Source organism: Ursus arctos, chromosome Y (genome assembly GCF_023065955.2).
Source record: "Ursus arctos isolate Adak ecotype North America chromosome Y, UrsArc2.0, whole genome shotgun sequence".
In the NCBI taxonomy this organism is placed as follows: domain Eukaryota; kingdom Metazoa; phylum Chordata; class Mammalia; order Carnivora; family Ursidae; genus Ursus; species Ursus arctos.
The window spans coordinates 22,742,923-22,755,744 of NC_079874.1; the positions used below are offsets into that span (position 1 = coordinate 22,742,923).

At 37.3% G+C, this 12,822-nt stretch overlaps 1 protein-coding gene across 2 annotated transcripts in view; it reads left to right on the top strand.

The window, feature by feature from the left end:
- LOC125281247 (neuronal membrane glycoprotein M6-b-like) overlaps positions 1–6,959 on the top strand; it is a 117,684-nt gene extending 110,725 nt beyond the window's left edge. The window contains exons 4-7 of one of the 2 annotated variants that reach the window (XM_048213782.2): positions 58–229; positions 1,988–2,061; positions 3,049–3,114; positions 3,486–6,959. In XM_048213782.2, coding sequence (XP_048069739.1) covers positions 58–229; positions 1,988–2,061; positions 3,049–3,114; positions 3,486–3,566 — 393 coding nt within the window. In that variant the 3' untranslated portion in view covers positions 3,567–6,959. The remainder of the gene's footprint in view (positions 1–57; positions 230–1,987; positions 2,062–3,048; positions 3,115–3,485) is intronic. The other variant, XM_057315428.1, reaches the window with a different exon arrangement.
- The last annotated feature ends 5,863 nt before the right edge of the window (positions 6,960–12,822 follow it).

Genomic DNA, 12,822 nt, shown 5'->3' on the forward strand with positions numbered 1-12,822 from the left:
GTGATGCACACCGCCCCCCGCCATGACGCTTCTTTCTCCTCCTCCTTTTCGGCTCAGTTCGTGTTCCTCACCTACGTGCTGGGAGTGGCCTGGCTGGGCGTGTTTGGTTTCTCCGCCGTGCCCGTGTTTATGTTCTACAACATCTGGTCAACCTGTGAGGTCATCAAGTCACCCCAGACCAACGGCACAGCCGCCGTGGAGCAGATCTGCGTGGATATCCGACAATACGGTACCGTCTCCTTTCGTTTCCCCGACGAACCTCTAGCCTCTCGTGCAGGTGTCTGGACCTCAGTGATTACACGGGTGGCTTTTTAATCATTGTGATCAGTTTCATATGTTCTTCTTTAAAAAAAAAAAATAGAGAGGAAGTGGGAGGAGAGGCAGAGGAACAGGGACAAAGAGAGAATCTCAAGCAGACTCCATGCCCAGTGGGAGATGTACCTGGAATTGGATCTCACGATCCTGAGATCATGACCTGGGCCAAAAATAACAGTTAGATACAACCAACTGAGCCACCAAGGTGCCCTGGTTTGTTCTATTGAAATTGTTTATAGTCTTTCTCTCAATAAACCCAGTTTGGGGAATATTTCTACAACCAATTATTCTTGAAATCATTGTTTCACTCACAGTTTGGGGACTTGTTATTTCTCTTCTGAAACATAAAGAGTTACTTCTGGCTGAGGCCAAAGGATGGAAGGATATGCAGATTTTCTTTCTTTCTTCTTTCTTTCCTTCTTTCCTTCTTCCTTCCTTCCTCCCTCCCTCCCTCCCTCCCTTCCTCCCTTCCTCCCTTCCTCCCTTCCTCCCTTCCTCCCTTCCTTCTTTCCCCCTTCCCTTCCCTTCCCTTCCCTTCCCTTCCCTTCCCTTCCCTTCCCTTCCCTTCCCTTCCCTTCCTTGTTTAAAGATTTTGTTTATTTATTTGACAGAGAGAGAGACAGCCAGCAAGAGAGGGAACACAAGCAGGGGGAGTGGGAGAGGAAGAAGCAGGCTCATAGCGGAGGAGCCTGATGTGGGGCTCAATCCCAGAACGCCAGGATCACGCCCTGAGTCAAAGGCAGACGCTTAAGCGCTGTGCCACCCAGGCGCCCCCAGATTTTCTTTTTTAATCTTTATGCCTTATATACTGAAAAAAGTGTAATTTCAGCTATTTTTAATTTTTAAGGACACACGTATGCAGAAAACATATGCACTTATGTTTAAATTAAATAGAAAAGAGAAGCATTAGCCTAGGGACAATTGTTAAATACAGAGAAAACTCACGGTTTACTGCGAGAGACACATTATAGACTGTGCTTGTCCTGTCCTCTGGGGTGAAAGACAGTGTTTTTCTTTTTAAATATTTACAATTAGACTTTCAATCCAAAATTAGGTCCAATACATTGAACATAATAAAATGTATTGTAAAATACATGCAAAATACAAATTTAAATTTGTATTTGTAATTTGTAATTACTCTGCAAAATGTCCATGAAACCTTGTGAGTGTATACTCTCAATTTCAGTGCTTATCTCATGAGAGAGTAAAAACATCTTGTTGTGAGCACCTCTTTTTTAGTTGGAAGGCCACAAACCAAGACATTTGTATAGAAATATATTTGACCTGAGTGTAATATAATATGTGATATGAAGAATAGTTTTATATGCGTGTCATATTATAGTTATTTCTTTGTAACTAGTAGTTCATAAATTAACTGTAGGGAAATCCTAGCTTTGTGATATAATAAATATTTAGTGAACAAAGTGGAATTTGTAAAAGGAAAAAAGTCAGGGGAAAGAGTCAGAGTGTTTAAATTTCTAATTCACCTTTGCTCTTACCCTGTTGTCCAGATAGGGCTTACTTTTTATTTCAAAAGCCCTGGTCTGCGGACGGCAGACATGTCAAGTGTTGATGAAGAACAGTGTACAATTACAGAGTAACTGTACCCTGAAGTGGTGAGGATGTGCAGTGTGTACTAATAACTAACATTCTGTTGTGATTCACTCCACAGCAATCATTCCTTGGGATGCTTTTCCAGGAAAAATATGTGGCTCTGCTCTTGAGAACATCTGCAACACCAATGAGGTAAAACCTTCTTCTGTCTGGGCCTGGGCATGGTCAACCTGGCAAAGGACAGTGAAGAAAAGGCCCTCCTAGGTAGAAAGAGCGGGAGATGGTGCAAATGCTAGTAAGGAAAGCCTCGCTTTGTAAACTGATTTGTATGCAATCACCAATAGTTAGCCATTTTTGACCTAGCAAATGGCCATTTTATGTGGTCCAGATATTCAGTAAGGATCCTTAGCAATCAGAAAGCTTCCTCTTTTGGCAGTAATATGTACTGATACCAATTGTGCACATCTGAAAACATATGTGGCTTCTTCTTTTTCACTGCCACGTATTTTTTTGAAAGTAGGACATTCGTTACAGAGTAAATATAATTTTCTTGAAAAGATTCCTCTGAATTTGTGTATAAACTATTTTTTAAGTCAATTATACTTAATTATATTTCTATAGTAATTTACTGGTATGTCTCTTTGTTTTTAATTAGATTGAAAATCTTTGTTTAAAATATTAGAGCTCTAGAATAGTTTTAGACACCTTATAAGTGTTTAGACATCTTATAAGTGTTTATAAAGGAAAAGTCTTAAATGCACTAGTAAGAGTGCATATTTAAGAGAATCTTAGCATGCTTTTGGAAAGCCGTGAATCACTGAAATAATCAGCCACTGCCTCCATCATTAGGCAGTTTGTATATCTATACTAAGGTGTGGCTCAAAGCAGGAGCTCCCAAATGTCGCTGCACACTGTAGTCATAAAAGAGAATTATATTCATGACTGAGGTCCAGCCCCCAAATTGTGATTTAATTGGTGTAGGGTATAACCTAGGCATCATAAAGTTTTAGAAAACTCCTACATGATGCTTTTCTGCAGTGAGCCAGGGTTGAGACAGAGACTTGAAAGGAGTGCAGTTTGGCACACAGCGTGGCGGAAAGCAGCTCTTGAGGAGAAAGAACAGGTGGAGGCCCGGTCCTTCCCCATCCACTGCTCACCTGGTGCCCTGTTCTTTCCTAGTTCTATATGTCCTATCACCTGTTCATCGTGGCCTGTGCTGGAGCTGGTGCCACCGTCATTGCACTGGTGAGTAATTGCGGCTCCAGGCCCACCTAGAACAGCCCCCCCACCCTCCAGGCTCTGATGCTCGATTTGCTTTCCAGCAACACACCTCTGGGACATAGTCTTGGTTCCACTTCACTGGTGGAAACTTACCCCAGGGCTGAAGTGTAGGCAGTACTTGTTATCTGTCCTGGTAACTGAGTATATATAGTGGAATTTGGATTCTTTTGAAAGAAGAGAGAGTGTCAATACCTGGAATAGGTGTTGACTAGGAATAGCACTTAACCTAGTTCTACTGTGTTTGTAAACGGAAAAGCAGCCACTGCGTGGGTCCTGAGCGGGCACCGGCCCTGACTGCCTGTATCTTACTGTCGTGTTCTGTTCTCTTCCCCCAGCTGATCTACATGATGGCTACTACCTATAACTATGCCGTCTTGAAGTTTAAGAGTCGGGAAGATTGCTGCACTAAATTCTAAATTGCTTAAGGCCAACAAGGAGCTGTAGGGAGCGCTCCTCCGCAGCCTGAAATCTCCCTGTCGCCCCAGACTAAAGCAGAGTCTAGGTTGCTGCAGTTTGGTGACAGTAATTTGTAAATAGCTCTAGTCCGCTCATTTCACATCGTAGATTAATAAGCTGACTTACCCTGAGTGCATTACAAAATGAGATCTGGCTACTTCCACGTTGTGAGAAGGATTCAGTTATGTACTGCTGTGGGTCAGCATCCGTTAAAGACAAATTTTCTTAAACTTTCAGCATGTTTCTAAATGAAGTGTTAAAACTTTGTAATACCTGCATTTTCCATTACTTTTACTTGCTTAGTAACCAGTTTCAGTGACAAAAATGAAAAGTGTTAAAGATGAAATAGAAAAGGAATAATTTTAATCTGTATTTTGTTTTATCAGACTTTTTCTGCAAAGCATTTTGCAAACATATTTTGATTTAAAATACTTTATGATCATATGCCTCATTACCATAACAAATACTCCTAAAAGGTGACATGAGAATTTGAAGGAAAAAAGCCACAAATGTGTTTCCTTCAAAAAGAGAATTAATTCATATCTGATTTTTTGGGCATAATCCTCTGATTCCTTTTACAGTCCCCAAACTGATATCTTTAAATTGCTGTGTTTAATGAAATGTACTTGCTCAGTAGCCCATTCTGAAACTGCACACAACATTTTAATAGAAAAATTGTGTCTGAATATGAAGGTCTCAATATGTCAAAAGGTAAACATGAAATATAAGATACATGAGGTACATATTTATTTTTTAATTAAATAAACAGGAAAGAAATGTTTGCCACACGAACTATAAACAATCATAATAAGGATTTTTACATTTTGTAAAACCAAATAATATAGTTGTACTCCAAATATCTGTTAACACAGAGATTGCATACTTTATTAATCTTAATTTCTTGTTTTTACATTCATCTAATTTTTCCATATTCAATATGTAGTTTTTAAATTATTTACTCAAAATAAACATTGTTCATACCTTTAACTCTTTGGGGGAAATTGATTTTTGTCTATAAGGAGAAAAGGTCTTTGCAATACAGTTATTCAAAAGTAAACACAGTGTGTTTCTTAACTTCTACATTAGTCTTTAAAATTATTCTTAAAATTGTAAACAGCACTCTCATATTTATTTCATGTTTGCTTTTTCTAAACAGTAACTTTGGCCATTTTTTTCAGTTCACTGTGTCTGTAGACTAACTCTTCTTCAGCCTTCTACTCTTAAGCATAGTAGTAGAGCTGCTTCCAGAATCTGATGGCTCTGACAGCAGAAGGAGTATAACAGAATAACCCTCTCCCTTTTGACAGCAAAGACCGTGTAGTCTGCCTAGCAGCTTGCTTTGCCTTCTGACATGCTCACTAGCCATCACGCTCACCCTTCTTTTCCAGATCCACTTCCTCATGATACTGTCTTCTAACTGGGCTTACTTAAAGGATGCAAGCAAAATGCAGGCTTACCAGGATATCAAAGCAAAGGAAGAACAGGAACTGCAAGATATCCAGTCTCAGTCAAAAGAACAACTCAATTCTTACACATAAATGTTTGCCAGAGTGTTACGGCTGACGAAGTGACAGCTCTGCCCACTCACGAGACGGCTGCTCTGCAGTGCAGATGTGTCCCCAGCAAACAACCTAAACACTTCACTGTCCTCTCCAGCTGCTGGGAGGTGTTGCAACACCTCCCAGCAGGTCAGTCCTTTTCTTTACAGCAGATATTGGAGGTTTCATGTTAGCCTTTTGAAATATAGGGCATAGTCACAATCCTACCAAGACAACCGATAGGAATATATCATAGTTCTTGTTATGTATACCAGGGATGGGACTATAAGCTTATGTATGCTATCTGTGCTCTAATCAATGTATTTATATGGAGAATAAACTGGAATTCTGACAGCTGGTATGAATTAAGCCTTGACTCTTAATGTGGCTTATATTAAGTTAAAAAAAATTTAGCTGAATTTCTTTCCCCCAAATCCAGAACACATAAATATTTTAGCCAACTAGAAACCTATTCTTCCTATTGAAACCTATAATGAGCCACTGTAGTTCCACTATAGTACTAAACAAGAACTACACATTAAGAAGCCTTCAGGAATCAATTTTATATAAATTTCATTTTAATAAAATGGAAATAACCTAGTGTCATCAGTCCTTTTGGGGAAAAAAATATCATTTCTGCCTTAATAAGTATTTGCTTTAAATTTCCGAGCAATTTAAATTTCAACAATAAACCCTAAGCCTTTACAAGTTTGTACTGTAAATTTTTTCTTCATTTTTTTTAAAGATTTTATTTATTTATTTGACAGAGAGACAGCGAGAGTGGGAACACAGGCGGGGGGAGTGGGAGAGGAAGAAGCAAGCTCTTAGCAGAGGAGCCTGATGTGGGGCTTGATCCCAGAACGCCGGGATCACGCCCTGAGCTGAAGGCAGACGCTTAACCGCTGTGCCACCCAGGCGCCCCATAAATTTTTTCTTCCATAAGAAATATAACCTTCAAATAATCACTATTCTAAACCAATCTTAGCTGGTCTGGATAGTGAGTTTACAGTTTCATATCAACCAACTAAAATCTAATTACCAATAGACTACAGACCTTCTGCTCCTCAAATTTTAGTAATTTAATTTACAGTATTTATTTCACATTTCCTTACCTAAACCTACATTTTCTAGAATAATAATGGGTTTTTTGCAGCAAGAAAACTCTGAGTTTAGACCATTTTCAAAAAAAAAAAAAAGTAGTTTTTAATTCATTGTGTTCCAGAACAGCAAGTAACTATAGGTATTGGGTATTAGTGATGATAAGCTTTGTGTTGTTCTTTATGAAATGATACTTATAACTGTTGGGTGCATCAGTGCTTTTTAAAAGGGACTGCATAATATAGGATTAACTATGTATATTAATGATTTGTGTTCCCTGAATTTTAAAACATACATGATAGAAATGTTTTAATTTTAAAAAACATATTTTTATCAACATCTTATTAAAATTGAAAAATCCACAAATATGATATTTCATTGTTTTGTTTGCTTGGTTGGTTAATGCCTAAAAATGTGTACTTTTGGTTTTTTTAATTGGGAGCAGCTCTCTTCTGTGTAGAATAGTTGTTCCAGAATAGCTTGTTTTGTTTTCCTGTTGCATGACAGACTTAAATATTTTTTTCCAGCAGTGGAGGTGCTGTTAGAGGCCAGTGTTCTAGAACAGGCAGTGTCTCAAGCCTAATTTTACTTTTCTAATTCTGATAACTATTACTAAGAATATTTTATTTTTTTAATGCTTTTTTTTATTATATTATGTTAGTCGCAATACAGTACTTCCCTGGTTTTTGATAAGAATATTTTAAAGTTTTGTGTAAGTAGTCTAATATTTTTTATGTAAATCACACTAAATTTTCCTATGTATAAATATTTGTAAATGCACACTGAATCAGTATTTTCTATCAGTGCCAAGGGCTTCCTATAGTTCTGTTCAAGTGTTACAATAAATATTTGTAGAAAATAGTCAATAATTGTATATGCTTATTTCAAACATCTACTTAGGTGGAAAAGGTTGCAGATGTAGTAATAATAATGGAATAAAATTATAGCTTCATTCAGTTGGCTTTTACCACAAATAAATACTATCTTTGTCTTAGACTGGTGTCACTTTTAAATAATATGCATAATCAAAATTTCACAAAATATTATAATTCCCCAGGCTGTAGTTTGCATAAATACTAGTAGTACTTTATAGATAATATGCAAAAGTTAAAAAAAATTCTGGCTAGTTTTTCCCCACAAATAAAAGCTATAAGTTCATGGGAATGAAATGAAACTTAAACTCTGCCACTGATTGAGGAAACTACAAATAGAAGGCTTTTAATGGTCCATGTAAATACTAAGTGAGGAGAAAAGTGAGTTATGTTTGACTGCTAAGATATTATGAGGTAGTGTTGAAAGAGAAGAAGCCAAATTCTTGGTGGCAATAGGACTCAATATTTGTATGCTAGGTGTGATAAAGATGATGCCTGGACACCTTATTTGGAATACTGCAATGAAAAATTCCTTACAAGCCTAAGCAATTACACCAATAAATTGCCTTCCCACATTGTTACAGAATTCAGTGATCTAATAAGTATCATGGGAAAACCAATTCAACCTAGTCTGTATTTATACCCGGAAATGATTCTTGCTACTTCACTGATCAAGTCACCAACCTCTCTGTGCCTCACATTTCCTCATCTATAAAATGTGGATAGTCATAGTATACAGGCTTCATATGGATGACATAAGAATTAAGTGAGTTAATACATATGAAGGTTTAAAATTGCATTTATTGGGGGGATGTCTGGGTGGATCAGTCAGTTGAGCATCTGCAGTTGAGCATCTGAGCATCAGCTCAGATCATGATCCCAGGGTCCTGGGATCGAGTCCCGAGTCAGGCTCCCTGCTCAGAGTAGTCTTCTTTCTCTCCCTCTGTTCCTCCTCCTGCTCATATTTTCTCTCTCTCTCTCGCTCTTAAAGAGATAAAATCCTTTTTTAAAGTATTTTTTGAAATGTATATGAAATATAATTTGAGTCTACAAAATTGGTGACGTTTTCATGCTAAGTTTAGCAAATTTCCAAACTATATTTGTGTATTGCAAATATCTGTAGTACTTCAGACTTTTGTCTCATTAAGTACTTCATACAGAATGTCTCAATCCTAATGAACTCATTAGTCATTGATAGAGTTTTGTTTCTTAAACAAAATCTTTACTCTTAAAACAATAACAGACAATCCAATCTTTATAAATTTGGACAAATCAAAATCTCTTCAAGCTTATACCCATGTAAAAACTATGAAATTTTGTTGAAAGAGTGTTATGTATGTTAAAAACTAAAGACTCCATTTGAACTTTGGATTTTCATGGTTTTACCTGGTCTACTTAATGGAGATGACAAATTCCTGGACAAAATTTTTGTATAACCCATTAAAAAGCTTGTTTGCAGACCATCCCATTTACAGATCACTCTCTTCAGAGCATTAGCACCTTAACTACCAATTCCCAGTTTTCTCCCGTGCTGAATACATTTTTTCAAACTTTTGTTTAAATTCTAGTTAGTTAATATAATATAATGTAATATTGGTTTCAAGAGTAGCTTTCAGTAATTTATTGCTTACATACACACCCAGTACTCATCATAACAAGTGCCCTCCTTAATGTCCATCACCCATCTAGCCCATCCCCCATCCAGCTCCCTCTATCAACACTGTTTGTTCCCTGTCGTTTAGAGGCTCTTATGGTTTGCTTCCCTCTGTTTCTTCTTTACCCCTCCCCATATGGTCATCTGTTTTGTTTCTTAAATTCCAGATGAGTGGAATCATATAGTATTTCTTTCTCTGATTTCAATTAGCATAGTACACTCTAGCACCAACCACATCATTACAAATGACAAGATTTCATTTTTTTGAAAGCTAAGTAATATTCCATTGCATATACATAACACATCTATTTTATCTATTCATCAATCAATGGACATTTGGGCTTTTTAAAATAATTTGACTATTGTTGATAATACAGCTATAAACAACAGTGTGCATTTACCCCTTTAAATCAATATTTTTGCATCCTCTGAGTATATACCTAGTAGCGCAGTTGCTGGCTCATAAAGTAGTTAGTTCTATGTTTAACTTTTGGAAGAACCTGCATACTGTTTTCCAGATTGGCTGCAACAATTTGCATTCCCACCAACAGTATAAGAAGGTTCCCCTTTCTCCCCTCCTGGGACAGACAACACCGGTTGTGTCCTGTTTTGTTAATTTTAGCCGGTTTGACAGGTATGTGTTGGTATCTCATTGTAGTTTTGATCTGTATTTCCCTGAAGGTGTGAAGGTCAGCATCTTTTCACATGTCTATTAGCCATCTATGTTATCATTGGAAAAAATGTCTATTTGTGTCTTTTGCCCATTTCTTAACTTGATTATTTGGGTTTTGGGTGTTGACTTTCATAAGTCCTTTATAGATTTTGGATACTAACCCTTTATTAGACATATCATTTCCAAATATCTTCTCCCATTCTGTGGGCTGCCTTACTTTTGTTGATTATTTCCGTCACTCTGCAGAAGCTTTTTATCTTGATGAGATCCCAATAGTTTATTCTTCCTTTTGTATCCTTTGCCTGTTGGCAAATTATACAGTAATATTGGTTTCAGGAGTAGAACTCAGTGATTCATCACTTACATACACATTCAGTGCTCATCACAAGTGCCCTCCTTAATGTCCATTACCCATTTAGCCCATCACTGACGCACCTCCCTCCATCAAGCCCCAGTTTGTTCTTCATATTTGAGTCTCCTAAACTTTACTTCCCTCTCTCTTTTCATTCCTTCCCCTATACTCCTCTATTTTGTTTCTTAATTTCCACATATGAGTGAAATCATATGGTATTTGTTTTTCTCTGACCAACTTATTTCACTTAGCATAATACACTCTGGCACCATCCATGTCATTGCAAATAGCAATATTTCACCCTTTTTATGATTAATATTCCATTGTGTATATATACACCACTTCTTCTTTATCCATTCATCAATGGACATTTGAGCTCTTTTCATAATTTGGCTATTCTTGATAACACTGTTATAAACATCAGGTGCACATGTCCCTTTGAATCAATATTTTTGTATCCTCTAGGTAAATACCTAGTAATGCAACTACTGAATCATAGGGTATTTCTATTTTTAATGTTTTCAGGAACCTCAATACTGTTTTTCAGAGTGGCTATGCCAATTTGCATTCCCACCAACAGTATAAGAGGGTTCCCCAACACTTGTTATTTCTTATGTTAATTTTAGCCATTCTGACAGGTATGAGGTGGTATTTCATTGCACTTTTGATTTGTATTTCCTGATGCCAAGTGATGTTGACCATTTTTCATTTGTCTGTTAGTCATCTGGATGTCTTCTTTGGAAAAAATGTGTATGCGTGCCCTCTGCCCATTTCTTAACTAGATTATTTGGTTTTTGAGTGTTGAATTCGATAAGTTCTTTCTAGATTTTGTATACTAACAATATATCAGATATGTCATTAGCGAATATCTTCTCCCACTCCATAGTCTGTCTTTAGTTTTGTTGATTGTTTCCTTCACTGTGCAGAACATTTTTATCCTGATGAAGTCCCATTAGTTCATTCCTGCTTTTGTTTCTCTTGCCCCCTGGGATGTGTCTTATCAGAAGATATTATGGCCAATGTCAAAGAGCTTGCTGCCTGTGCTTTCCTCTAGGACCTTGATTCGATTCCTGCTCACATTTAGGTTTTTCATCCATTTTGAGTTTATCTTTTTGTGTGCTGTAAGAAAGGGGTCCAGTTTTATTTTTCTGCATGTGGCTGTCCAGTTTCCCAGCACCATTTGTTGAAGAGACCGTCTTTTTTCCACTGGATATTCTTTCCTGCTTTGTTGAAGATTAATTGACCATACAGTTGTCGGCCCGTTTCTGCATTCTCCGTTCTGTTCCATGGATCTATGTGTCTGTTTTTCTGCCAGTACCATACTGTCTTGATGACTACAGCTTTCTCATATACCTTCAAGTTTGGAATTGTGGTGCCTCCAATTTGCTTTTCTTTTTCAGGATTTATTTGGCTATTCAGGGTCTTTTCTGTTTCCATATAAATGTTAAACTTGTTTGTTCAAGCTCTGTGAAGAAAGCTGGTGTTATTTTTATGGGGATTGCATTGGATGTGTAGATTGCTTTGGGTAGCATAGACACTTTAACAATGTTTGTTCTTCCAATCCATGAGTATGGAATGTTTTTCCATGTCTTTGTGTCTTCCTCAATTTCTTTCATAAGTGTTCCTTAGTTTTCAAAGCACAGAGCTTTCACCTCTTTGGCTAGGTTTATTCCTAGGTATCTTATGGTTCTTGGTGCAATTGTAAATGGGCTCCATTCCTTGATTTCTTTTTCTGCTGCTTCATTATTGGTGTACAGAAATGCAACTGATTTCTGTACATTGGTTTTATATCCTGCAAGTTTGCTGAATTCCTCTATCAGTTCTAGTAATTTTTTGGTGGAATCTTTCAGGTTTTCTACATAGAGTACCGTGTCATCTGCATATAGTGAAAGCTTGACTTCTTCCTTGTTGATCTGGATGCTTCTTACTTCTTTTTGTTTTCTGATTGCTGAGACTCAGACTTCCAGTACTATGTTAAATAATAAGGGTCAGAGTGGACATCCCTGTCTTATTCCTGGTGATAGAGAAGAAGCTCTGTTTTTCCCCATTGAGGATGATATTAGCTGTGGGTCTTTTGTATATGGCCCTTCTGGTGTTGAGGTATGTTCCTTCTATTCCCTACTTTGTTCAGATTTTTTTTTTCAAAAATGGATGCTGTATTTTGTCACATGCTTTTTCTGCTTCTTTTGAGAGGATCATATGGTTCTTGTCCTTTCTTTTATTAATGTGATGTATCATGTTGATTGATTTGTGAATACTGAACCATGCTGCAGCCCAGGAATAAATCCCACTTGATCATGGTGAATAATTCTTTTAATGTACTGTTGGATTTGATTTGCTAGTATCTGGTTGAGAATTCTTTGCATCCATGTTCATTGGGGATATTGGTCTATAATTCTCCTTTTTAGTGGGGTCTTTGGTTTTGGAATCAAGTTAATGCTGGCCTTGCAGAAGGCTTGGAAGTTTTCCTTCCATTTCTATTTTTTTGAACGTTTCAAAAGAATAGATATTAACTCTTCTTTTTTTTTTTTAAAGATTTTATTTATTTATGTGACAGAGAGACAGCCAGCGGGAGAGGGAACACAGCAGGGGGAGTGGGAGAGGAAGAAGCAGACCCCCAGCGGAGGAGCCCGATGTGGGGCTCGATCCCAGCACGCCGGGATCACGCCCTGAGCCGAAGGCAGACACTTAACGACTGTGCTACCCAGGCGCCCCGATATTAACTCTTCTTTAAATGTCTGGTAGAATTCCCCTGGGAAGCCATCCAGGCCTGGACTTTTGTTTGTTGGGAGATTTTCTGATTACTGATTCAGTTTCTTTGCTGTTATGTGTCTGTTCAAATTTTCTATTTCTTCCTGTTTCAGTTTTGGTAGTTTGTATGTTTCTAAGAATTTGTCCATTTCTTCCAGATCCCCTGGTTTGTTGACATATAATTACTCATAATAATCTCTCATAATTGTTTGTATTTCTGTGGTATTGGTTATGATCTCTCCTCTTTCATTCATGATTAATTTTGGGGGGTTCTTTCT